Consider the following 27,437-nt stretch of genomic DNA (forward strand, 5'->3'; position numbering starts at 1 on the left):
GAGGTTCCACTTATGGGTGGGCGTTCTTTGATGGGTTGAGAGGCCTGCAGTCTGGGCTCTCACTGATCTTCTTCACTGGGCCGAATTCTGTGTTTGTTTCATTTTCTTCCTGTCTGAGCCTTTGTTAAAGGTGTTTCAATCCTATTTTGTGTGGTTCCTTGTATTTCTGGCTTTTTAGTCACCATAGCAATGTCACGTCAGTTACTTGGAGAAGTAACTGTTCTTCTGGTTATACCAGGAGCAGTTCTTGTGCTTCAGGTGTTTAAAGGCAAAGAATGACAGGAATCACTGTTTGACAGAGTAGAGGCTATATTCCTTCTGGGATCATGCAGGGCCCACTTTGGTGAGGAACCTGTGTCAGGTGTGAAGGGCATCCGAGCACGGGTAGTAAGTACATAGGTGCATCTTTTCCTCCCATATGAAGCTTTCGACCTAGTTGTGGGGTTCTGTAGACATCTGCCTGTTGTGAAATGTCGTGGGAGAGGCCCAGGTGGTCAGAAGACATTCTTTCTGAGCCTCAGGAGCAGTTCACTTGGGACTAACTGAGGAGGTATGTGAGGTGGACGGTGGAGGTGGCTGGTGGGGCAGGATGTGGTGCTGATACAGTAGGAGCCCAGCGTGAGCCCAGTTGGGACTTTGGAGAGTGTGGGGTATGTGCCAGCCGCTTGCTTTGTGTCAGGTTTGTGTGGTGGGAGGCCAGATGCTGTGCTCTGGATGGTCCTTTGTGGCTGCCTGATCAGGATGGGCATGATAGATGGGCGTGTGGAGACCCCTGAGTGTTCTGAGCTGCACTGTTTTGTAGGACTTGGTCAGGGAATGACGAGAGAGGGGCCTTTTGTAGTTACCTAAACCAGAGGTAACATTTGAAACAAAGGAGGCTTCAGGTGGGACAGAAGCTCTCTTGGGTTTGGCTGTTGATCGCATGTGCAGGACAAAGAAGAGAGGTGGGCCCAGGAGGGCAGGTCTTTGAGACAGCATTGACCAGAGAGGGGCTGTGAGGAGCTGACTCCTGGTGGGAGGAGGGTGGGGGGGGGTCCCACAGGTGGGACTTCAGAACCCTGCTGCAAGGTGAGCATCGTGGAAGTGTGGTCTCAAGTGTGAAAGAAACTGCCTCTGAGGGAGGGACTCTGGAGCCCTCTAGAGAAGCGTGACAGGACAAGGGGTCAGCGAAGTGGGCACAGGCCAGGGGGAAGGTGCGTGTGCTCAGCAGTGAGTCCACCAGGAGGTGGGTGAGGAGGGCAGAGGAGAGCCAGCTGTCCAAGGACAGCAAATGCAGCTTGCAGAGAGGCTAGGTGCAGGGATGCGCACTGAGTAGGCCAGCCAAGTTAGAGGCTTAACTCTCTTACCTGCTTGACACTGTTCAAGGCTATGTCCTTTCCAGGGCTCAGGTTGCACATTTCCATGACAGTACTTGCAGGGGTCATAGGTCTGTTTGCATGAGTATGATGTTTTGGCCCAGGGGCATTCATGTACAAGCAAATGTGAACTTGAAGCTTTATTTCTTTATGCCAGGAAATGCCCGGCAGACAGCCTTAGTGCATGCTTGGTTCCCATTCCCCAGAGAAAGGGATGGGAGGGGTGCCCAGAGATGGGGGGGGGTAGAGTGGGCTGTCCGTCAGCATGACTGGGTGGTAAACTCGATGGTGTTTGTGGAGGGAGACCACAAAGATCACTGACCTAACTCATTTGTGTGATTTTATCTTATCTGTGTTTTATTTTACAGTAAAGTAGAAAACCCCCCCAGAACTCAAAAAGTTGTCATTCTGTGTTCATTTTGAGAATTAAGATTCTGTAGCTGAGAAATGTCATTAGTGTTTGGTGTTTATTCTTCATTATCTGCATCATCTATAAGGTTGATATGTGGTTTTACTCTAATGGTACATCATTGTAATTTTTATTTCTCTTAAGTAAATAATTTTCATTTAAGGAAACACTTCTTGGTTAATTATAAAATGAAGAGTTACTGGTATTTCAAGGGGAGATGGAGCTGAACATCTCCGTCTAATCTTGAGAGAAATTAATACACACTTAGTTCTTTTTTTTCCAGATGCCTGATAAACTAATTTTTTCTTTCCATTTGTGGAGCAGAGCCTTTGTGGAGTTTTCACGTAATCCAACAGAGAGGTTTAAAACTCTTCCTGCAGTGTATATGGCAATTAAGATGTCTCAGCTGAAAGTCTCCCTTGAACTGAACGTCCACTCTGCAGAGGAGATCGAAGGGAAGGTGCAAGGAGGGGCTGTCTCAAAGCTCAGGAGCACCAGGTATTTCAGAAGGCGGCCGGGCAGGCCTTTGTCCACCTGCTTTCGCAGTTTCAGAGGCTGCATTTAAATGAACCTTGCAGCCAGAGTCCTGGTGTCCTCATCTCCTGGCTGTGTGTACTTGGGCACATTACTTGACCTCTCTGAACCTTGGTGCTTTTTTCATCTGTTTGTTTTTTTCCGGTTTTATGGCAAAATAATTGCCATCCATCGCTGTGCACGTTGAAGGCATTCAGCATGACAGTTGGGTTCCTTACACTGTGAGTGACTACCACGGGACATTCAGCTAACACAAAGATTTCTCCTTGTGATGAGGACTCTTAGGGTCTGTCCTCCTAATGACCTTCCTGTACGTCTTACGGTAGTGTTGGCGGCCGGGGCCGTGCGGCACGCTCTGTCCCTAGGACCCACCCAGCGCGGAGCTGCAGCTTTGAACCGCCTTCCTCCTGCTCCTCCCTCTCCTTCCCTCCGTCTCTGGTACCTTGAGTCTGAGCTCTTTTTAGATAGACTCTTAAAAAAAAAAAAGATTCTACATGTAAGTGAGACCACACAGGGTCTGTCTGACTTACTTCACTCGGCATATTGCCTTCGAGAGCTATCCATGTTGTTGTGGATGGTAGCATTTCCTTGTCTTTCCTATGGCTGAACACTGTCGCACCGCCTCTGTCTACCACAACTTCCTCATCCATTCATCCAGTGCGGGGCACGCAGTTTGTTCCCATGTCTTGTCTGTTGTATGTAGTGCTGCTGTGAACACGGGGATGCAGATACCTTTCTGAGGTAGAATGGGTGATGGCTGGCTGGCTGGACCCCTAAGTTGACAAAAGGTGGCTAAAGGCTCTGGATGACTAGTGATATTGAGTATCTTTTCATGTACCTGTTTGCCTTTTGTGTATCTTCTTCAGAGAAATCTCTATTCAAGACTTTTGGCCATTAAACAGTTTTTTTTCTGCTTGAGTTGTATCTGTTTAATTGATATGGTACCTATTGTACAAGACTGTTGAGAAGATTGAGTGGAATCATGAAAGTAATTCTCAGGTTAAGTAGAAGGGATGAGACCTACTAGGAGCTCCTCATTTCTTTCGTTTAAGCACAGTGGCATATTCTCTCTTCTCAGCAGAGCAGGTGGTAGGACAGAACAGAGATGCGGCCGGGAGCACCTGGGGGCTGGCCAGCACAAGCTGCCCCTTCCTCATGGAGGAGCAGGAAGGCTGGGTTGCCCGTGTGGGTGGCCCCGCGTGGTGGCACTCGCCACCTGGCAGCTGTCATCGGGCATGTGGATTTTTTTTTCTTGGGCCAAATTAAATCACCCTTCAGAATTTATGAAGGATCCCTTTGCCTTTTGGTCACACGTTCTGAGTGTACCGTGTGCGAGGATTCTCAGTCATCCTTCCTGAGTACCGTGTGCGAGGATTCTCAGTCATCCTTTCTTATTTGTGACCTTTTTAATTTTATGAGGAACTTGACAGGAATTTGGGGGAATTGGTGAGAAAGGGAGATCTGTCCCATTGAATCTCATCCCGTGGGGGAGGTTTAGATTCTGAGACTCTGGGGGTGCAGCGGGTTAGGTCTGTAACACAGGGAGGATCTTTTCTTCTGGTAACTTTGCCTGAGTCACTCTTCAGAAATGGGTCTGAAAGTTGAGAGAGTTGGGTCAGGATCCCTTGTATAATTTTTCTTCATCTTAGAATAAAAGCCTTAGGAAAGGGACATTTTGTTTTTATCAAATTTGTATTTCACATTCTCGAACTTCAGCATTTACTCTCTTATTGTCCTAAGGGATGAATGATAACTCCTTGGTTTATCAGAAAATCATTTATCAGAAAATCATGTATGTCTTTTCTAACGGCATTGAACAGGGCATGGATTCTGGTACTTTCGGAAAGGTCAGAGTCACCTCTGAAACCAGAAATTAGGAAACATTGCAGGTCTTAGATTTAGAATGTGTTCCCTTAAAAGTCGATCTTCTGTAAGAGTCTTGATCTTTAGAATCTATTGTTGAAGGGTAGTGTGTAACTCTTGGGTTGCACGGACCTCCAGGGCAGCTCAGGAAGCTGCCGGAAACTCAAATTTGAGATGAAATCAAATTTGTCATCCCCAGGTTAGGTGTTTTATTAAAATGTTCTTTTCTTGTATAAGCACTGGAATAGTTGGGGCTGTAACTTCACATACGGAAGTACGTTTTCTTTGCAATACCTGACTTTTATTTTTATTTTTTTAAATCACGTTACATAGGGTGAATGTGGACTTCCAGAAGCAGACAGTAGATCCTATGCAAGTCTCATTTAACACGTTCGACAGATCGCAGACAATCACAGATCTCCTCTTAACAATTGATGTCACAGAGGTGAGATGTTGTGCTTGAATCATTAGAACTTTGCTGTCGTCTTCACCTGGAATTGTCATGTTGTAGACGTGAAATAGCACACGTACACACACGCGCACATGCACGCACAGCCTGTGCACCTTAGTGATCAAGTAAATGCAGGTGGGTTTGAATTACTGTACTTGTTAAATAGAAATGTGGCTACAACACAGAATGAAACACGAATACTCATTCTAGAATCAGAGTAATTTTTAAAATGTTAGGTACCATCTAAGATGCTGAAACACTAATTTTGGCGGTGTGATAGACGTGAGCGTTCTAGTTGGCGTAGTGGCGCACGGCTGTGTAACTCAGTTATGGCAGGAAAGCTGGCGTTGGCACTCTCTAAGGTGTGGTTGTTACTTCTTCAAATAAACTGTCAGCGGGAAATACGTACCGCTTCCTGGTAAATCTGTGACTACACTCACCAGGAGACTTCACACACAAGCCTGGGCTCCAGGCCGACGGGGAAACTGCAGCCGGTGTGGGTCTGTGCCTGGCAGCATGGGCAGGAGGTGCTCAGGGAGGCCCTTCTCCAAGGAACACCTGCTCCTCCTTCTCCCACTTGTCACTGACCTTTCAGGGGCTGCGTTCACAGCACACCTGCCCTCGCTGCCCTTGGGTGTGCCTGCACTCTGTGGGCTGGGCGTACTGCCTGGAGCCCATCTCAAGTAAAACAGTCTGGCCTTCTGTGCCCTCTCAGAGCCTTTCGTGTGTTGTGTGCTGGCAAGTCTCACACCTCTGAGAGAGGGGTCTGGGACACACGTGTCCTCACTGCAGGTGGCCAGGGAGCCCTCTTGTTCGTAAGCACCTATTCAAAGCCTGTAGAATTACTTAAGTTCCAGGGGAATCCAGCTTGTGAAGTGTAATATGAGTGTCAGCCCTGTGGTGTGAGCTTATGATTACCTTGACATAGAAATCCTTTCTAGATTCCATCTCTGCTCCTTTTTCCTCTTTTTTAGGTCGTTGAGGTGGGACACTTTTGGGGATATAGGATTGATGAAAAAAACACCAGGATTCTGAAAAAGCTTACCGCTGAAATAAACCAACTGAAATTGGTGCCCTTGCCCGTCCACCCACATCCAGACTTGGTCTGTCTGGCTCCCTTTGCTGATTTTGATAAAGAAAGATACTTCAGAGCCCAAATCCTTTATGTTTCTGGGAACTCTGCCGAGGTATGTGTTTTTCTGTAACTAATCACTGAAAGGGAAATGAGACAAACTTGTAGCAGTTTACAGAAAACCTTTTCTAATTTTAAGTGGAAATTAAATATAAAATCATTTCAGTTAGAAAAGTAGCCTCATAAAAAGTTATTTCCCTCAGTGCTATGTGGATTTTAGCTCCTGTCATAAGACTGCTAGATTCTGGAGCTAGAGTAGATCCTTGTGTGGCCCCTGGTCAGGTGGCATGTGGTGTCTGACCCCATATTAAAGTGTGTCCTTTCCCCGTTCTCTAGGTGTTCTTTGTAGACTATGGTAATAGATCTCATGTAGATCTGGATCTTTTAATGGAGATTCCCTGTCACCTTCTTGAGCTCCCGTTTCAGGTAAGGTAGAGGAGCCGCTGGGTGTGAGTGTGTAAGCTAGAAAGGATTCTCGAGGTCACACGGTCTACTCTCAGCCCACAGATAGGGGCCACGTCCCAGAGTGGGAAGGGACTTGCTTGGTCATACAGGCCAAATTTGATCTCTGCTTTTTTCAAAAAATGTATTGCCACAGATATTTTTGTCAGTATTGTTTGTGGAGTGAGTTAAAATATATGGAGAGTGGTTTCACACTTAGCAAAAACGGAGCTGTTTAATTGAAATAATTTAATTTCAAATACTTTCTCTGAGGTTTTTGGTTGTGTTGTAGACCGCTAGAACTTGGGTGGGCTAGATGTACCCGCGTGCCCTCTGTTGGTACGGAAACCGTTCAGAAGGCAGTCCAAACTTCTGTTTGGGTTGAAAAGCAACATCCAGTATCTTTACCTGTGAAATCCTCACTTTGTGAAATACCCCCCCACTTTTTAAAAAATATATATAATCATTTACTTATTTATTGTCGTTGACACAAAATACGGCGTTGGTTTCAGACGTACCACACGGTGAGTCCCAGCTCTGAAACTCGTGCTGTGCTCACACACTTGCAGCCGCCGTCTGTGGCCGTACGACACGAGTGCGACGCCCCTGCCTGTGCTCCTCACGCTGTCATCTCTTGTTCCTATGAGCCGTCCGCTCCACTCCCTACACCTCTTCCCCGTTGTGCCCGCCCTCCATCCCCCGCCCCTCTGGCAGCCCACTTTGTATTTTGGTCTGTCTCTGCTTTCTGTTTGTTTCTTTTGTTTTTAGATTCCACATATAAGGGAAATCACATGACATCTGTCTTTCTCGCTCTGACTTATTTCGCTTAGCCTAATATTCTCTAGCTCCATTCATGTTGTTGCAAATGGAAGATCACATCCTTTTTGATGGCTGAGTAACATTCCATTATATGTCTACACCGCATCTTCCTCCTCCACTCATCTGCTAATGGACCCAAATTGTTTTTAGTAGGACTTTTATGAGAATGTTGGTGAAGATCCATGTTGAGGGCCACGTTTCAGCAGTATGTGGGGTGAGTTTCACTCATTTATAAAGTTGTTTCAGCCATGCTCTTCTGTCCTGTAGGCATTGGAATTTAAGATTTGCAAGATGCGCCCCTCCGCAAAGTCTCTCGTGTGTGGTGAGCCCTGGAGCAGTGGGGCCAGCCAACGGTTTGCCTCCCTGGTGAGCGGCTGCGCGCTCCTTGTCAGGGTCTTCTCCGTTGTGCACAGTGTCCTGCACGTGGACGTGTACCGCTGCTCGGGGGCCCAGGACGCTGTCAGTGTAAGAGACGTCCTCATCAAGGAGGGCTACGCTGAGCTCGCGGAGGAGCCCTATGAGTCCAAGGTACGCACGTTCATCCTCGTTGTGGGAGTGCATGTGGCTGGTGCACGTGTGCGTGCGTGCGTTTGTGGGGGGGCAGTGGAGAAGTGGGGGCGCCATTTTCCTCTCTTAGGGTGCTGATGGATGAATAGCTAGTGGTTTTTTTAAATTTTTTTTTTTAAGATTTTATTTTATTTATTTGACAGAGAGACAGCGAGAGAGGGAACACAAGCAGGGGGAGTGGCAGAGGGAGAAGCAGGCTTCCCGCGGAGCAGGGAGCCCGACACGGGGCTCGATCCCAGGACCCTGGGATCATGACCTGAGCTGAAGGCAGACGCTTAACGACTGAGCTACCCAGGCGCCCCTAGATAGTGTACATTTTAAATGCCTTCTAGGTTTCTTTGACGCTAAATTATGGTGACTGGGTGTTACTTTTGTTAGTTTCCTTTTATTAGGCTATTTTTTTCTTCTTAGAATGAAAATTAGATGTAAAAATGTTCTCTATTGGGGAGTTGTTTTTTCTGTAATGGATTCCAAGATTTAGCTCCCTAATGAAAGCAATTAATAAGGTATTTGTTTCAAGTATTTTCAGATATTTCAAAATGATTTTCAGCCATTTCTTTCAAAATCGGTTCTGAAGCTATTTTCCTTTGAAGGTTTCAGAGATGTCACCTTTGAGTCAGATGTTGAAGGCCATTTATTTTCCTTCTGTAATTTCTGCTGGCAGTGGTTGGGGGGGGGCTGGGATTAAGGAAAGGGAAAACGGGCAACAGAACAGTAGCCAGAGAGCTGGCTGGACTTTGTATTTCCATGTGTGAGAAACCCTTTCGAGATTCTGGGAGTGTTCCTGGTGTGGAGCAGAAGTTTTGTGTACAGGAAGTTCTTTTAAGAGCTGTTTTTCACTCTCTTCAGTTTTCTGATGACTGAAAGACTGATGAATTGAGCCTATTTTTTTATTTATTTGAGCAAGAGAGAGCACACAAGCCAGGGGGGAGGGACAGAAGCAGAGAGAGAAGTAGACTCCCTGAGGGGCGAGGAGCCTGATGCTGGACTTGATCCCGGGCCCCTGGGATCCTGACCTAAGCCGAAGGCAGACGCTTTACCGACTGAGCCACCCAGGTGTTCCTGGTGAACTGAGCCTTAAATGAATCCTGTCTTACTTCTTTTGTTTGAATCTTAAAATGTGCTTATTTGCTAAAATTTTCTCCTGACCTTAGTGACCTAGTAATCAGCTAAGAATAAGGTCATGCCTGTGAAATACTTTGATTAGTTTGGAATAAAGTACTTTTAATACAGTTTTTCCTTTTAGCAAAATGAACTTTGCTTATTCTGCTCAGCAAAGCCATGAAGCTCTCAAGGGTCTCTTCTCCAAGTCCGTAGAAAGCATGGCAGAATTGTCTACCTCGTCTCCTGTGAAGGATGATGAAAAGTACCTGATCCGGGTTTTGTTAGAGAGCTTTTCTTCTAATAAACTGGGTGCCCCCAACTGCAAGGTAATTTATAGTTGCTGCTTTAGAATACAATTTAAAACTTAAAAGACATTTTATATTTATATGCTGAGTCATAACTAGTCGTCATGGTGTGCTTTTCTTTCCTGGTTTTCGATGTTGGTACTTTTTTCACAATGGTGCCTATCTTAGGGAAAAACCTGGGGTTTAGTGTAGAGAAACACTTAGACAAGTTGTTTTGTTTAAACCAGCCTTTCCAAAGGCGACCTGTGCTTGTTTACCCAGTTGGAGGAAGCAGTGTGTGGACTGTGGAGAACCAGGCCCACCGTGGAGGTGCCCCAGCCAGGGAGGTGGCCGAGCCCCAGCGGGCACGAGAGTCATTGCCCCTGCCTGTTTCCAAGAAGAGGCGGCCGCACACCCTCCTCCCCCTGCTCGGGGGCTCCCCTCTCGCCACCCCAGCCCCTGGCCCTGCACTCTCAGTGCTCCCTACTCAGTCAGATTAGTCTGATACATTGAAAAGGATAATGCTTCTACTGAAGTGTTTGGCAGTATTTTCCTTGTTTGGCCAAACTCTTCCTTAAGTATATGGAGGAATGTTAGAGAAACCACTGAAAGAATCACTGCATCCCAGAAAAGCACCATAAGACATTTTTTTCCCCACTGCATCTTGGAGACGTTATAACTAAGGTGTAGCTCTGTTTTCTTTTTCAAAACGTGAGCTAACTTTTGGATTTTTAAAACTTACGTTAAATGATAACTTGCCTCTTGGTAACATTTTGCATGTTTTTTTATTGACAGGCGATACTTCATGGGCCTTTTAACCCTTATGAACTGAAGTGTCATAGTTTGACCAGAATATCCAAGTTCAGGTGTGATTAACTTAGGTTCCCCATGGATTTCCTTTTCCTCTGCTTCTCTGTTTACAGAGCTTAACAGAAACTGATCTTTCTTTAAACTGTTGAAACCTTCCCTTTTCCAGCTCCTTCTCATTCCTCTCCTAGCTCCAAATCCGAGATATTCCTTCTCTCTTATTCGAAAGTAAGACATTCTTGAGTATCTTCTAACAAGGGCCTCATTTTTTCTGTTCTTATTATAATTGTTTTTCATTCAGCAAACCTGTGAATGCCTGCTGTGTTCGGGGAACAGTGTATGGCTTGAGGGGAATGACAGTGAACAAAATATACTGTGTGATCCCTAAAATTGTGTGTCTGGTGGGGATGGTATGCAAGGGAAAGTGGGTCCTCAGAAGAAGGGTTGTTGAGGCTCTTGAACATTATGAAAGGGGCTATAGAACATTATAAAAGCATCTCAAGGGCCCCCTGAATGCACTCAGGCCGTGAAAGGCCATGGAGGTTTCCAGTCAGTGAGTGGGGAGGTGAAGGCGAGCTGGAGGGCGTTACCCAGCGTGGGCTTTGGCCTCAGTTTGACTTTGCACTTCAGAATGAGCGTAGTGAGGTTGGAGAGTAGGTGGGAAGCAGAAGGGCTGCAGAGCTGTGGCAGATGGGGACGAGCTTCGTAAGCAAGATCCAGACTTCATCTGAAGACAGTTGGAGAGCCTTATGTGTATTTTAAACACTGCCTTCGGCTACGAGGCAAACCCTCTAGGATAGGCATCTCTTGAAGCCTGTCAGAAATGCAGAGCTCAGGCCTCTTTTGCATAGAGCCTGCATTTTCATAAGATTTGTAGGTGGTCTGTAGGCCCCTTAAGGCATGCAGAGCCCAGTGTGAAGAATGCATTGGATTTGGGAGTAGAAGGATCCTCGGGTAGGAGCGTACTTCTGAGGCTGGTCACTGCTGTAATCCGGGTGGGTATGTCGTGGACCACGCTGAGTCCAGGGCAGGAGGTGCAGAGACACACTGCTTTATGGGAGCTTCGGGCGTGGAATCAGCAGCCTGACGTGTGGTTAGACTCCGTGATGTGGGAAAAGGAAGAGTGGAGGATGCCCTTCCTGGGTGGCGGTGGGGCCTCTGCTGTGCAGTGCCGGAGGGGGGCGGGTGGCCAGGAGCCTAGGGGGTGTTGTCAGCGTGTGGGTGGTGTGGTGCTCAAGGTCCAGGGGTGGGAGGGAGATGAGGGCGGAGGGGGTGGTGGTGCTGGATGAAGAGGAGGAGGCGTGAAGGACACTTGGGTGTTAAACGGCTCTCACCTGTTGAGTGCTGCACTTGCCTGTTTGTGTCTTTGACATGTGTTAGCTGGGGGGTTGGGCACAGCACATTGCCTGGCGGGTGGACCAGCCTCTGTCTCCTGATGGTGCCCCTTTCAGATGTGTTTGGATCGAGAAGGAAAGCATCAACTCTGTCATCATCAGCGATGCCCCTGAGGACCTTCACCAGAAGATGCTGGTCGCAGCTTCCCTTTCCGTCAATGCGACTGGTGAGTCAGGGGCTGTGTTCCCTCCCTCTGTTACGAGAATGATTTACCCTATAATCAGCAAATTTATGTGCCTGTGCTCTATTTTCAGGCTGTTTTCTGAGTGCATTGGCTGATAGAAGTTTAAGAAATGGAGCACATCACCTTTCCTTTTGTACAAGGGTGTGGGTATTGATTTCTTGATCGATCATTCATTCCATCATGCTTGTCTACCAGGTAGAACAAACCCAGGTTCTTGGCCCTGGGACGAACCCAAAAGCCTGATGGAAGGGAAGAGAAGAGTAACCACACGAACGTTGTCCCCGACAGGACGCAGGCTGCAGCGTGCTGGCCAGGCGGATGCTGCAGGGTGCCATGGGGTTGGCCTCCAGGGGGCACTTGGCTGTGGGGCCGTGCCCACAGGGACGGACTCCGTGGAGGAGGGGATGAAGAGTGTGCCCTGGGGGCGCAACACTCTGCAGAGGGAAGTCCGTGCCTGATGTCGCTTTTGTTGACTGTCCAACAGGGTCCACCATGCTGCTGAGAGAGACCTCTCTGATGCCACATGTTCCCGGCCTCCCGGCTCTCCTCAGCGCGCTGTTTGCACCGGTGATGGAGTTAAGGTTCGTCCATTCTGTCCAGGCTTTGTGAAATGAGAACCCAGTGGGGAGAAGCGGGCGCCTCTCCGCCTCCTCCTTTGGGAGAGGAGACACAGAGTACCTGGCCAGGGCGCTGGTGGCTCTTGTTGAGCTTCCCCGGGCTATAGTGTGGTTGAAGCGGTGTTACTCTTCCTGACATACCTATACCTACACTTGGACTTAGTTCCCATACAGATAGACAGTATCACGTGGGGGCTTGAGGAACAGTGGGGCTGGAGAAAGAAAATCAGGAGCTGGGAATAGGCTCAGGATGAATAATGTCCAGATGGCTGCCTGTTGTTAAGGGGCCGTGAAGGTGGCTCTCCATTTTCTTGCTCCCACTTGGCAGCAGGCCGCCTTGTCAGTCCCATTGGTGATGGTAACCGGGGGGTAAGAGGGCAGACCGCTTTGCCAATTGTAGCTCTTGTTGGTGTCGAGATGAAACCGGAATTTGTCCTGAAAGCTTTAGCAGAGGGAGCTGTGTGAACAGGAGCAGAGCCCTCGACAGCATCCTTACCGTGGGGACAGCCACGTCATGTGGTCTTTATTTGACATTCGGTGCTTGCAGAGAGCATTTACCGTTGGGGAAGCGCTGATGGGCTTCTTCAGAGAGGCGAGAGCTACAGAGGAGCAAGGTTGGGTCTTGAGGAAGGCTTATGCCCCCAAGGAGACGCGTGGCTGGCTGGGGCAGCTGGTGGCTGGCGGCCCAACCCTTCTGCTTGCTCAGCCCTCTCACCATGTACCTCCTCAGAGTCTGCTAGCACAGTTTCAAAGAGTGGTCATTTTCAGTGTAGAAAACGATTGTGTTATCTTTTTTGCACTGAAAATAAACACTAAGAATAATCTAGAAAAAGCTGAATGGGAAAAGCCCGATCACTTTTAAACATTTAGTGAATTTGTTTTCAGGATAATTGTATATATTTTTTATTTTTAGGTCTTTGTCATACTACATCTTTTCCACAAGTACAAGCATTTTGACATTATTATGACATCTTTGTAAATATCTATTAAAGTAGAATATATTAAAATAGAGTATTTAGGGCACCTGGGTGGCTCAGTTGGTTAAGCGACTGCCTTTGGCTCAGGTCATGATCCTGGAGTCCTGGGATCGAGTCCCACATCAATCAGGCTCCCTGCTCAGCGGGGAGTCTGCTTCTCCCTCTGACCCTCTTCCCTCTCGTGCTCTCTCTCATTCCCTCTCTCTCAAATAAATAAATAAATAATCTTTAAAATAGAATATTTAACGAATAAATAGAATAATAAAATATTAAAATAAAATTGTATCATATACCACCGAGTGGACATAAAATGGCTTTTATAAACACCGCCGTATTTTATTTACATATGTTTGTGACCCACTCTTGTCCCGAAAGGATTTAATTTGCCTTTAAATGTTGGAATTGGGCTTCTCTCTCATTTTACAATAATGATGTGATAAATATCTTGACGATATTTATCTTCTGAGTCCTCACAGGGGAGACAAACCTGTAAAAACAGCGCGTTACAGGTGATTATCTAACAAGGAAGAATGCTCCTGTGTGCAAGTAGGGGGGGACTCAGTGAATATGTGAACACAAATTCCTCACCGACTGCTACTGATGATCTCCTTGCTTCTCTCATTAGATTAAGGTCCTGCTTGGACTTTTCTTCTCAATATGACCTTTTGGAGGGTATGTGTGATATGGTGTATTATTTTTAAATCTCCAAAGTGCAAGTGGTTATGTTACAGAGGCACTCAAGAAACGTGGAAATAATTGGTATTTAAAATAACTATCTTTTTAGAACAAAATAAGCTTACTAGGAGAAGGTTATATATAAATAGTATGTAGCACTTTGCACGTAGCTCATACTCTGTATTCATTTTGGTGAGTTTAGTTTAAACGAGCCAGCATGGGGTAGTTTCTGTGACCATGTGGGTGACACTGGGTGGCTAGATGCATAGGCTCAGCTAGGTGGTCCCCGGGAGGGGAAGATGGGGCCTGGTGCTTTGTTATCGCAAGTCTGCCTCTGATGAGTTGAGTGAGCATTTTTTTAACTTGATGAGTTGGTAGGAGCCATTATTTGAGGGGCTTTGGAGGGAAAGGGGGTTTGATGTGGGCGAGCTCACTCCTCTCACGCGAGGCCTGGGCCCCAGTGGCCCTTCAGGGCAGAGTGGCTGCCTGAGCGGCTTTCCCTCCTGGCTGCGGCCCTGTGCCAGCTGTGGCTGGCAGGCCACTGTCCCAACACAGAGCCCACAGCCTCTGGGGCAGCTCCGTCACTGTCCTGTCAAGATTGACGGCAAACTGAAGACCAGAAGGAAATTTTGCTGCCTCCAGCACACAGTCTGCAGTGGTGTGTGGGTGGGTGCGGGGCGGTGCGCTGGTTATCTCCGCTAGCAAAGCAGAGAGGCACGAGAGGCCATGGTCCCCTGTCTGGCACCTGGGGACCACTGACCCAGCCACCGTTCCCGGCCCCTCCTCTGCACTTCTCACCGCCTCCCCTTGCTTTCGGCCAGTCTGGGGACCGGGCCTTGGTGGCTCAAGAAGGGTGCAGGTTTCCTGTCACCGTTGCCCCGACCCCTGGCGGGCTTCGCCTCTCCTGCTGCTCCCGCGGCCCCTTCCCTGAACGTCCGCTTGCGTCCACTTTGGTGGCCTCAGTGCTGTTGTCCCCAGCGAGAGTGAAATGCTCCATAGTAGTGAGCCTGGCGTGTGCAGGAAGGGCAGCAGAGGTCGGAGCGCAGCTTCTGGTTGGTGCGCTGCTGTGGCGCCACCCTTACCTCTCCCTGGGGTCTCGCTGCTGGGGCTCAGGTCTTGCGGCCGGTGGGGAGGGCACCACCGGTGATGTCGGCCTGGCCGTTCTGGCGCCTTCCACAGGGCAGTGCTCCAGCCCCACTGGGCAAAACTGTTAAGAGCTAATGTGAGTGGGTTAAAGGGAACTTTGCTGTTACTGTTTGTGCCGGTTACGTTGGCTGCATGATAGTTATTCCCGGCAGCCCTCTCGGTGCTATGGGAAGAACTCAGACGGGGCCCACCAGGGATGCCTTCTCTCCTCCTTGGCACAGGAGGCCCTAATGGTGGAGGGGTGGAAATCAGGCCTTGGCTTCTCTGCTCACATGTCTGGTGGTTGATTCTGGCCTGGGGCTGGAGACCTCAGTTTCTTCTCCTGAGGCTCCTGAGGCCCTCCCTATGTGGGGGATCTGTGTGGGCTCACTGGGGCTTCCTCAGGCATGGTGGCTGGGTGCCAAAGGTCAGCGTCCTGAGAGAGAGCTGGGTGGGAGCTCTGTCCTCTCTTATGACCAGCCTCAGAAGTGCCCCCGTCCCACCCAGACCCAGGGTGTGGGACCACAGGGCCCACTTGTCACTGGAAAGTGTCAGTTTTCCATTGTGAGAATAGCCCAGAGGATGAGAACTGCTGACCCCACCATCTGTACAACATGCCACCTTCTGTACGGTGACGTACCGTTTGAATTGTTTACGGTGTAGTTGTGTACTGCTCTTTCAGAAAACCTTGATCTAACTCTCTTGTTTTTAAAAAGCCTTAGAAAACTTGAGAATAATGCAGGGTGCCTCTAAATGTTGGAAGTGTGAGGTGATGGGCACGTGTGGTAAGAGGGGGCACTTTTGGGTCTGGTGGGAAGGCCGTGGCAGCAGGTGCACCTGGCCTTGCTCTCTGGCTTGCCACGTGCTGCCAGACCTGGGCAGGGTCTCTGCCTCTGAGGTTTCCCTGTCTGTGAGGAAGGGCTTGTTGGGGCTGTTGTGAGCTGATGGGAGGCGGGGGCTCCCTGAGATGTAGAGTGCACAGCACAGCATCTGGGGCTGGGCAGCACTCCGCAGATGGCCGGTGCTGTGAGTTTGTCCATCCTACACCACTTGTTCAGGCAGCATCGCCGGGAAGCTCCTTCCCAGGGAGTAGCCGCAGCAGGATTTGGAAATGTCAGTAGACTTTTAACAAATAAGGGACAATTGTCCCTTAAAAAACACTGCCTGCTGTTTTTTTTTTTTTTTTAAGATTTTATTTATTTGAGAGAGAGAGAGAGAGCACATGGGGGGGCGGTCAGAGGGAGAAGCAGACTCCCCGCTGAGCAGGGAGCCCGATGCGGGATTCGATCCCGGGACTCCAGGATCATGACCCGAGCCGAAGGCAGTCACCTAACTACTGAGCCACCCAGGCGCCTGGCACAGCCTGCTGTTGAGGGGAAGCCTTACTGATAACCTAGAGTCAACGAACCTTTACTTTATATGTTATGTGTATGTTATGCCATATTCTTGTAATCAGGTGAGCTAGAGAAAAATTGTTTTTCAACAAGTTCCCAAAACTTTTCCAATGTATTCGTTGAAAACAATCCACGTGTAACTAGAGCTGCACAGTTTAAACCCATGGGTCAACTGAACTTTGTAAATTAACACAATGCATGCTGCAGAATATTTAACAGAGCTTTTTTACATGGAAGTTCCAGACTGACTAACGTTTAACTTTTGAAGAGATATGTTTCCTTCTTCGGCTCATGCGGGGGTTCTAGGTTAGCTGGCAGTACAGGTTGCTCTTCTGTTGCATTTATTTTAAACCTGATCATCTAGAGATGTTAGCCCTTCCAAGCATAGCCGTTGTCAGCTTACGGAAACTTGAGTTCCTTTATGTAAGTTGTCTCAGAATGAATTACGTCTCTGGCGTGCCTTTGGCTGTATCTTCATGGAACACACTTGGCTTTTGTTCCATGATTTTGGCAGTTCTCCGTCAGAGTTTAAAATATGTATTATAAAGGAAGTAAAAATATTTCCGTGGTCCTAATTACTACTAGGTTCATATGAGTTTTTAGGATCCCCAGAAAAAAATTAAAGCCGGTGCTTTAGTTAGCTTTATTGATTTAAGGTTTAGAGTCGATGAGCAGAGAATTACTACCTTGGTATGGGTCAGTTCAAGATTGAATCTTTTGGGACTCTCCTTGTTGATACGTGTTTGTTACCACATGTGAGGGACCCATGTAAATGTCAGCAGCAGTTAGTGAGGTGGAGGTGATGTGGCATTTTATTAACCGTGATGAAAAGCCGTTAGTCTTACTGTTGGTGACCCGGAGCTATAACCTCTTTTCTGGAAAGATTTTCTGTATATTGAAATTGAATTTATGTTCTATTAAAAATCATGTGGGGAACATAACTGTTTAAAGAGACACTTTGGTGACTCTTTTGTAAAGCAGATGCTCAGCACCTAATTTATAAGTCTCAATTCTGGCTCTCTTCTTTGAGTTTACTTAAAGTGGGATTCTCTTTCATTTTCATGAAAGTGAAAAAGAAGTGTGTGTGTGTGTGTGTGTGTGTGTGTGTGTGTGTATCTTTAGGGCTAAGAAGAAAGCTCTGTTTTTGCCTAGATTATTTGCATCACAACTTTATTGATCTAGATTATGGGAAAAGGTATGAGTTAAGAGTCAAAGAAAATTAGCAAAATATTTTAAAAGATATTAAGTGTTAATATCTGTTCATTCTTTGGGGGCGCCTGGGTGGCTCAGTTGGTTAAGCGACTGCCTTCGGCTCAGGTCATGATCCTGGAGTCTCGGGATCGAGTCCCACATTGGGCTCCCTGCTCAGTGGGGAGTCTGCTTCTCCCTCTGACCCTCTTTCCCTCTCGTGCTTTCTATCTCTCACTCTCTCTCTCTCAAATAAATAAATAAAAACTTTAAAAAAAATATCTGTTCATTCTTTTTATTATTTGTTGATCCTGTTGTGGGCTGTGGTGCTGTGCTGGCTTTGAAACTAACACCTGGGGACAGGAGAAGGAGCCTGGGGGCAGAGGGCTCTGGGTGCATGGCGGGGAGGAAGGGTTCCCCTCTGGGGGAGCCTGACCGGCCTGTAGGGAAGTTAGAGGAGCTGGAGCCTGGGCAGGGGTTGATGGGGGGAGAGGAGAATGTGGTTTGAGATGGTATGGGGGAGCGAAGCAGAGACTGGACGCTCTGTGGCTTGGAGTAGCTCAGGTTTTGCTCAAAATGCCACAGGAAACCACAGGAAGCCCTTAAGCAAGGGGCGGGGTGACTGGATTTGTTTTGAAAACCAACACTCTCTGCTGTGTGGGAACCAGACTCAAATAAGCAGGAGTAGCTGTGGGGAAAGTTGGTCAGAAAGTAGTCGCGTGAGTCCAGGTGAGACATGGTGGTGGCTTGGACCAGGCAGGTGGCAGCTGAGATGGAGAGGATCATCAGGTTTGGGAAACCTTGAATACGGAAGTGACAGCACACAGTGCTGCAGAGGAGCGGGCTGTTTTGGTGAAACGAGGATATAACACTTCGTATTGTGTGTACAGTTGTTTGAGGATAGGAAGGTGGGACAAACATCTTTTTTTTTTTTATTTTAAGATTCTTTATTTATTTATTCATGAGAGACAGAGAGAGAGAGAGAGGCAGAGGGAGAAGCAGGCTCCCGAGGAGCAGGGAGCCTGACGCGGGACCCGATCCCAGGACCCTGGGATCATGACCTGAGCCGAAGGCAGACGCTTAACCATCTGAGCCACCCAGGCGCCCCGGGACAAACATCTTGTAAGCTTTTACTAAGTGCTAGACTTCTTTCACAAGCCATAAATATATGTGTATAACCTTTTCTGCAGAAACCTCACTAATAAGAATTTAACGCAGGGGAAGAATTCAAAGGTAGGAAAGAAAACTGAATGTAATAAAATATTCTTTATGTTACCTGCTGTAGCGAGAAATAGGAACCTAAATAATGGATTAATAAATATATTAACTGTCCTTATAACTATGTATACTCTATTAATTTCCACTATCAAAACTGGAAGAGAAAATACAAAAATGAAATTAGTTGCCGTACTAGGGTTGGCAGAACTCAGGATGATTGCATTGGCCTGTTCCTTTGATACTAAAACAGTGGTTTAATAATTTTGAAATATTAATTCTTCTAAAAACTTTTCATTCAGGGTTGATCGGGATGGAAAATGCTATACTGGAGTCCTCTGTGGTTTGGGGTGGAATCCAACTACAGGGGCCCCCATACTGCCAGAGCATGACATCGAGCTAGCGTTCGACGTTCAGTTCAACGTGGAAGATATCATAGAGGTAAGACCGACGTGTCCAGCACGCTGGGGCAGCTGTCTCTCTTCCGTGGTTGGTTTGCACACCCATTTAGCAGTGACCGTGGTGCTTGACACGGGGCTTTAAATACAGACCTGCGCCTCTGGTCCCAGAGGCGCCTCTCTCCCTGCACCTGCCTATTTTACTTTTGTGTGTGGAGTCTCTTCGTGACAGAGATGGTGCTGTCTGAATTTCTCCTGTGAGGTCTTTTCTGGGCAGTGGAAATAAACACCAGGGCAATAGGACTGCTGTGATTCTCTGTGCAGTTCTCCTACTAGTCCAGACTAGCCACGCATCCTTGCTGCTCGGTGGTGGGAAGAGAGGAAGCGAAGTCCTGTCCGGCTTCATTCTGCTTACGGGAGTGGGGGGCCTGTTGAGCAGACAGCTCTGCTACAGCTAGGATTAAGCACTTAGAAACTTTGGAAGCAGGTTGACAAAGTAATTTTATGGCTTTTGAATCTAATAATGAAAAATTTGGGCTTGTATTTTGTATGCTTTTATTCTTATATTTCATTGTTGTAGTAATTCAGTTTTATTGCATTTTACAAAGTGAGGAGTAAAGCTGGTCCTTCACCACAGATAGTTTGAGCAGCTGTAGAGTACCTGACCCCTCTTTCTTCTCAGAAGTTGTACAGAGTAGGTGAGGTGGGCATCACTGCGTCGAAGGGGGTGGGGAGAAGCAGGCTGCTGAGGAAAGCCGTGCTTACCCTTCTCCCGGAGGATACTGCTGTTACCACTAGTCAGCGTTCCGTTTTATTGACTTAACTGCTCTTTTACTTCTAGGTGCTTTGGGCTTAAAGATACTCTTTAGATCATAGGCTTAATTGTAAAATGTAAAATGATAAAACTTCAAGAAGTAAATATAGGAGAAAATATGTATGACCTTGGGTTTAGCAGTGAGTTTGTAGAAGCAGCACCAAAAGCACAGTCTGTTAAAGAAAATATTGAGAAGCTGGACTTTGTCAAAATTAAAAACTTTGCTCTGCCAAAAACCCTGCTAAGAGGGTTAAAGGACAGGCTGGCTGTTCACAGGAGAAGATACTTGCGAATCATTTATGTGATAAAGGACTTTCATCTATAATATGTAAGGAAGTCTTAAGACCTGGTAATTAAAAAAAAAGTACCTAAATGACCCTATGGACAACAATAAACACGGACAGACGCTCAACATCCTGTTCATTAGGAAATGCAAATTAGGACCACGATGACATTCCTCTGCATGCCTGTTCTAGTGGCTGCCGTCCAGAACCTGACGGTAATGGATGTCAGCGAGCATGTGGAGCACCAGGAACTCTGCTCGGTGCTGGTGGGAATGCAGAGTGGAACTCCTGTTTTGGAAGACAAGATTCGTAAAAGTTGAACACATCTACCCAAGAATCCCACCTCTGAGTATTTATCCAAGAGATCTGAACAATTACATCCACATAAAATCTGTAGGTGAATGTTGATTGCTTCATTCGTAATTCACAGTTGCTGGAGACTAGAAGCAACAACGTCTTTCAGTAGGGGAATGCTTAAAAGAAACCATGCGATGGCCATGCAGTGGGGCATTCTTCAGCAGTACAAAAGCAGGAGCGATGATACGAGTAAGTCTTACGTGCGTGTTTCCACGGGGGAGAAACCAGGACTCACAGGCTACGTACAGTATGATCCCATTCACATGACATATTCTGGGGAAGGCTAGGCCGTAGGACAGCGAGGAGGTTGGTCGTTATTGCCGAGCAGAGGGGCTGCTCTGTGGGTCCTCGGGTGCTGGGACATGACCCCATGTGCCTGTCAACCCACAGACCGCTCCTCGTGAAGGGGGGGCCGCTAAGGTATGCGATGGAGACACACACACAGACGTTGGGTAATTGCACTGAGGAGAAAAAGGAGCTTTGGAAACTGTAAGGCTGCCGCCAGAAAGCAGCTATACATAAACTCGGTCCCCTCCACAGTCTAGCTGCTTCACTCTGAAACTGCTTTACCGTACTGGGGTTGAGCGGGCAAGTGCCTGCATGTGGGAGCCAGTCTGCAGCCCACTGGACAGAGCAGTTACAGACAGGACAGGAGGGCCGGAATGGGCCTCGGGACATGGGAGGAGCCAGACCTTCATCAGCGTGAATTCATGTTCAACTTACATATGCACAGATGCCTGTTAAGTATGGGCGTGGTGGCTTCACATATACACATCTGTCACCCAGCCCCGTGAGGGCCTAGAAGCTGCGACATCCCCAAGCCCATGAACAAACCTGATGCCCGGACTCTGGTTTCCGATAGGATTTTCCAGTAAAAGGAACCAGGGCTCCTTAGAAAAATGGTTTTCCCTAGGGCTGGAGCAGGGAGAACAGAGGAGGAGCCTTGGAGCTTCTTACAGTGCCAGGAAGTAGTGCTCACAAAAGGATAGGGGCGCGTCAGAGGGACATGAGGGCCAACTGGAAGAGCTCCTGCTGGCCAAAGCTGGGGCAGTTTGATGTGGTACCGGACTGTAACTCAGAGTGTCAGATGATTATCTGTGTGTCCATAAGGATATAAATAAACGATTTCATAAACAAATGAGGGAGAAGAGACAGATCTTGCATACAGAAGAATTCCCAGTAGACCTGTAGACACTTTTCTCTGGGAAGTAGAGCTTAATCTGCCCCCAGACGCCACTTTGAGGGCGGACTGGACTCAGCGATGTGCTTCCAAGCAAAAGAGGAGGGGAAGGGAGAGGAGAGACTTTGCAGTATGGGCAGACACGCGGCAGACACCACCTCAGCTAAGTGCTCAAGGTCAACGTCACAGTGATCTGTCATGGTGATGGCACCCATGCCCCGGTGTGATGAGATGAGAAGGTACCTCACGTCTGGGGGCTTCTCCCCAAAACCCATCACCTCAGTCTAACCATGGGAAAATGTCACACCCAAGCTGGGGACATCCCCCGAAAAGACCTGCCCAGAACTCCTTAGAGAATTGTCAAGGTCTTGAAAAACAAAAGGCTAAGAAACTGCTCTAGATCGGAGGACACTGGGGAGTCATGAAGCAGGTGTGGGGTGGTGCCCTGGGTCGGGTCCTGGAACAGAGAAGGGACATGGTGGGAGGCCGGTCAGTCCAGATGGAGCCTGAGCTTCTCGGTGAGACTCACATACCGGGGATGTGAGCGCTTGCTGCTGGGCTGGGGGCACTCTTCATTGTCTGGTCCATCTTCACAGCTCCGCTTGTAAATCTCAAATTTGTCAAAATGGAAAGTTTTATTATAAACTTTGGCAAAGACTGATAACAAAACATGGCTTGTCATATCTCTGGGGGTGAGATACCCCTTGGGCTTCAATACAAACATTGCAAAGTGAGAGGAATATGTATGATCTAGGTAGGTTTTGAGTTGTGTGACCCCATGAGCTTAACAAGTGTGATTAGACTGAAAACTCTGAACCTTTCTTGCTGATTTTTAATTTTTTCTTTCATTACTATTTCTTAAATTAGGGTAGTGGTTATTGATGTTATTTGTGTTGTTTTAATAATTTGCTCTAGAAACCATATTGACGATAGTCGTAAGAATATGAACTCTGGGGGTGTCTGGGTGACTCAGTCGGTTGAGCATCCGACTCTTGATTTTGGCTCAGGTCATGATCCTCGGGATCCTGGGATCAAGCTCCATGATGGGCTCTGAGCTCAGGGCAAAGTCTGCCTGAGATTCTCCGTCTCCCTCTCTCTGCACCTCCCCCTGCTCGCTCTCATACACACGTGTGTTCGTGCTTGCTCTTTCTCAATAAATAAGTAAAATCTTTAAAAAAAAGAATATGGACAACTCTGAATGCTAATGAATTATTTAAATGTAGAATGAAATTCAGTTATAGTAGAACCATATAAATATGTTGCCGTTTATTTACAGATTAATATTCTCAGGGCTGCTATTAACAAGCTAGTGTGTGATGGACCAAATGGATCGAAGTTTCTTGGGCCAGAAAGAATTGCACAGTTACAGCATAATGCTCGTCAGAAACTTCTAGGGTAAGTTGTACTCATTTTATTTTATTTATTTTTTTTAAAGATTTTATTTATCTTTTGAGAGAGAGAGAATGAGAGAGAGAGAGCACGAGAGGGAAGAGGGTCAGAGGGAGAAACAGACTCCCCGCCGAGCAGGGAGCCCGATGTGGGACTCGCTTCCGGGACTCCAGGATCATGACCTGAGCCGAAGGCAGTTGCTTAACCAACTGAGCCACCCAGGCGCCCAATTGTATTCTTTTTAAAAGGTATTAAATATCCAAAGCTGCCTTAGCAATTGTGAGAAAGGCTAATTTTAGTTTTCTCTCTTCACATTTTTACATAAAAATATTTTTCTGTGAACTTTGCAATGAAGTTTGACACATGCCATCTCAGTATTTGCCCAAGGGACTGGCACCCAGATCAGAAACAGTGCAGGAAAACATTAAAAGTACTTATAAAACTAAAAGAAATTCACCCAAAACATACATGGGAGGGTGTGGAATGTCACCAGCAGGTCAGATGCTCCATGCCCAACACAACTCGAGTCCTGGCAGCACAGAGCCCTGCCTCGGCAAGCAGGGACCAGTGACTGAGGCTCCTTTTCAGCTCCTTATAGCCACTGTCAACAAGGGTGGCCATGTCCTGACCAGTTAGGCAGGTGGGGTTTTGCATAAGAATTCAGACTGTAGTACATTTATAGAGTTGTGCTCACCCTGACCACGACTCGGTTTTACAACATTTTGATCATCCTCCAAAGTTCACTCAGATAATTTGAAACTGAATTGTGGTGATGGTTGCACAACTCCATAAATTTAGTAAAATGACTGAATTGGATACTTAAAATTGATTAATTTTGTGGTATATAAATTATACCTCAGTAAAGCTGGTTTTTTTAAAGATTTGTTAGCACATGCGAGCAGGAGCGGAGGGAGCGGCAGAGGGAGGGGGAGAAGCAGGCTCCCTGTGGAGCAGGGGCCTGATGCAGGGCTCGATCCCAGGACCCCGGGATCATGACCCGAGCCGAAGGCAGACGCCTAATGACTGAGCCCCCCAGGTGCCCCTCATGTTAATTTCTTGAGGAACAGCCAAACCATTGTCCATGGTGTGTGCTCTGTTACATTCCGGACAGCAGTCTGAGATGGTTACGGTCTCCACGCCCCTGCCAGGACTTGCTATCATCAACATACTTTTTTATTGTTGACAGTCTGGTGAAGGTGCGATGGTATCTCACTGTGGTTTTAGTTTGTGTTTCCTTAATGACTGATGATAGAGAACATCTTTTTATATCCTTATTAACCAATTATATATTTTTTGGTGAGATATCTGTTTAAGTTTTTCACCCGTTTTTAAATTGAGTTGTCTTAATTATTGAGTTGTGGAAACTCTTTATACATTCTGGTTAAAAGTTTCTTAGTGGATATGCCATTTGCAGATATTTTCCTGGTGTTTCGTCTTCATTTTCTTAATGGTGTCTTCTGAAGAATACAATGTTTAGTTTTGATAATGTCTGCTTTATCTTTTTTTAAAAGTGGATTATGCTTTTGGTGTTACATCTGAAAAATCTTGCTAAGCCCAAGGTCACAGAAGTTTTCTGTTTTTTTTTTTTCTCTGACTCTCATATTTACTTGGTGTATTTAGGTTTTTGGTCTGTTTGGAGATTTCACTTGTATATGCTGTGAGATGTGAGAGTCCAGTTCATTTTGTTACAGATGAATATCCATTCATTACAACTTCATTTGCTGAGAAGCGCTACTTTCCTCCACTGAAATGCTTTGGCACCTGTCAAAAATCAATTGGCCACAAATGTTGTAAAGGTGTATTTCTGGGCTTTCTGTTTTGTTTATTAAGTCTATCTTATGCCAATACTGCACTGTCTTGATTACTATAGCTTTATAGTAAGTCTTGAAATTGGGTAATGTTAGTCTTCCTACTTTGTTCTTGTTTTTTTCAAAATTATACTTAACTATTCTAGATTCTTTTCCTTTTTATATACATTTTCTTTATTTTTAAAATTTTATTTTTAAGTAATCTCTGTACCCCCACATGGGGCTCAAACTCAACAACCCCGAGATTAAGAGTCATACGCCCCACGACTGAGCCAGCCTAGTGCCCCTCCATATACATTTTAAGATCAGCTTGTCAGTTTCTACACCAAGCCTGCTGAAATTGTGGTAGGGATTTTATTGGATCTGCACATCACTTTGGGGAGGATTACCACCTTAACAGTATTGAGTTATATGCTTCATGAAGATGGAATGTTTAGTAGTTATTTGTTTTTTCTTCACATGTTTTTATAGTTTTCAATGTGCAGGTCTTGTACTTTCGTTAAATTATTTCTAAGTATTTTAGTCTTTTGGGTGTTATTGTGAATGAAATTATTTTATTTTTGGATTGTTCATTGCTAGAAATGAGAATTGATTTTTATGTATTGATCTTTATCCTGTGACCTTGTTAAATTTATTAGTACTAGTAGTTTTTAGTTTTATTATTATTTTTTAAGGATTTTATTTATTTGACAGAGAGACACAGCGAGAGCAGGAACACGAGCAGGGGGAGTGGGAGAGGGAGAAGCAGGCCTCCTGCGGAGCAGGGAGCCCGATGCGGGGCTTGATCCCAGGACCCTGGGATCACGGCCCAAGCGGAAGGCAGACCCTTAACCGACTGAACCACCCAGGTGCCCCCAGTACCAGTAGTTTTTAGGGATTCTTTAGGATTTCTCTCTCATACAGGATCGTATCTGTGAGTAAAGAGTTTTTTTCCTTCCTTACTGAACTGTGTGTTCCTAATTTCTTTTTCTTGTTTTGTTATACTGGTTAGAGCCCTCAGTGCAGTGGGAATGGAAATGGAAAGGCAAACATCTTTGTCTTGGTCCGTTTTCAGTCATTCACTATTATGATGTTAGCTGTAGGTTTTTCATAGAGGTTCTATGTCAGGTTGAAGTTCCTGTCTTTTCGTAGTGTACTGAGAGCTTTTATCAGGAAGGCATGTTGCATTTTGCCAGATATTTTTTCTGTCCTTGAGGTAATCATGTTTGTTTTTTTTCCTGTCATTCAATTTATATGGTATATTGTATTACTCGCTTTTTGGGTGTTAAGAACTAGCTTTGCATTTCTGTTTTGAATTCCACATGGTGTATAATCTTTTCTATAGATCTGTAGATGGTTTGCAACATATTTTTGTTAAGGATTTTTCCATCTGTGTTCAAGAGGGTTGTTGGTTTATAGTTTTCTATAATGATATCTTTTCTATAATTGATATATTTGGTGTGGTATCAGGGTAAAACTGGATTCCAAGAATGCGTTGGGAAGTATTCCTTGCTACTCTGTTTCTGAGAGTTTGTGTAAAATTATTTCCTCCTTAAACATTTGACAGAATTTTCCAATGAAGCCATCTCAGCTTGGACTTTTCTTTGTGGGGAAATTTTAAGTTACTAATTCAGTTTCTTGTGCTTTATGTCTATTCAGATGGCTTCTATTAAGTCAGTTTTGGTAATTTGGGTCTTTTAGGAATTTATTCATTTAAATTGACTGGCTTATTGGCATAAAGTTGTTCAGAATCTTTTATAATCCTTTTCTTTTTTTTAAGATTTATTTATTTTAGAGAGTGTGCGTGTGCACGTGTGGGGAGTGGGGCAGAGGGAGAGTGAGAATCTCAAGCAGACTCCCCACTGAGTGTGGAGCCCAACTTGGGGTTTGATCCCACGACCCCAAGTTCATGACCCGAGCTGAAACCAAGAGTCCCAGTTACCCAACCACCTGCGCCCCCCAGGCACCCCAATCCTTTATTTTTTGTATAGTTGGTAGTTATGTCTCTTCTTTTGTTTCTGATTTTGATAATGTGTGTCTTCTCTCTTTTCTTGACTAACTCAGCTAAAGGTTACCAATTTTGTCAAGTCTTTTCAAAGAACTAACTTCCAATTTCATGGATTGTTTTTTTCTCCTAGTGTTTATCCTTTTTCTGTTTTGTTGATGTTCCCTCTCATAATTATTACTTCTGTACTTCTGATTACTTTGGGTTTAATTTGCTCTTTTTCTTGTTTAACAACCTGGAAGCTTTGATTATTGTTTTGAGACCTTTCTTTTCTGTCACAAGCATTTAAAGCTCTACATCCCTTCTGTCACTGTTTTAGCTGCATCGCGTACTTTCTCATATGTTCTATTTGTATTTTCACTTTTTTCAAAATATTCTTTCATTTTCCTTGTGATGTATTCTTTGAGCAAATGGGTTATTTAGAAGTATATTAATTTTAAATATTTGGGGATATTTTTCAACTTTCCTTATGTTGTTGATATATAATTTATTTCTCTCTAGGCACTATGCATACTTTGATTTCAGTATTTTAAAATTTATTGAGACTGGTTTTGTGGCTTAGCATAGATACAGTCTTTTGTTGGAAAGTGTTCCAGGCTCACTTGAAAGTTTGATTGTGTGCCTGATCTTGTGGGGTGGAGGGCTCTGTCGGGGATCTTGTGGGGTGGGGCTCTGTCGGGGATCTTG

The 27,437-nt window shown here is 46.0% G+C and overlaps 1 protein-coding gene across 3 annotated transcripts in view; it reads left to right on the top strand.

The window, feature by feature from the left end:
- TDRD9 (tudor domain containing 9) overlaps positions 1-27,437 on the top strand; it is a 114,889-nt gene that overhangs the window by 82,307 nt on the left and 5,145 nt on the right. For 2 of the 3 annotated variants that reach the window (XM_025869259.2, XM_073895947.1), the window contains 11 exons: positions 2,089-2,262; positions 4,495-4,606; positions 5,587-5,799; positions 6,081-6,170; positions 7,272-7,532; positions 8,846-9,001; positions 9,755-9,825; positions 11,218-11,327; positions 11,830-11,926; positions 18,839-18,977; positions 22,846-22,964. In XM_025869259.2, the coding sequence (XP_025725044.1) occupies positions 2,089-2,262; positions 4,495-4,606; positions 5,587-5,799; positions 6,081-6,170; positions 7,272-7,532; positions 8,846-9,001; positions 9,755-9,825; positions 11,218-11,327; positions 11,830-11,926; positions 18,839-18,977; positions 22,846-22,964 (1,542 nt within the window). The remainder of the gene's footprint in view (positions 1-2,088; positions 2,263-4,494; positions 4,607-5,586; positions 5,800-6,080; positions 6,171-7,271; positions 7,533-8,845; positions 9,002-9,754; positions 9,826-11,217; positions 11,328-11,829; positions 11,927-18,838; positions 18,978-22,845; positions 22,965-27,437) is intronic. The other variant, XM_073895949.1, reaches the window with a different exon arrangement.

Source organism: Callorhinus ursinus, unplaced genomic scaffold, assembly GCF_003265705.2.
Source record: "Callorhinus ursinus isolate GAN/ISIS: 27379988/994484 unplaced genomic scaffold, GSC_fseal_2.0 scaffold8, whole genome shotgun sequence".
In the NCBI taxonomy this organism is placed as follows: Eukaryota; Metazoa; Chordata; class Mammalia; order Carnivora; family Otariidae; genus Callorhinus; species Callorhinus ursinus.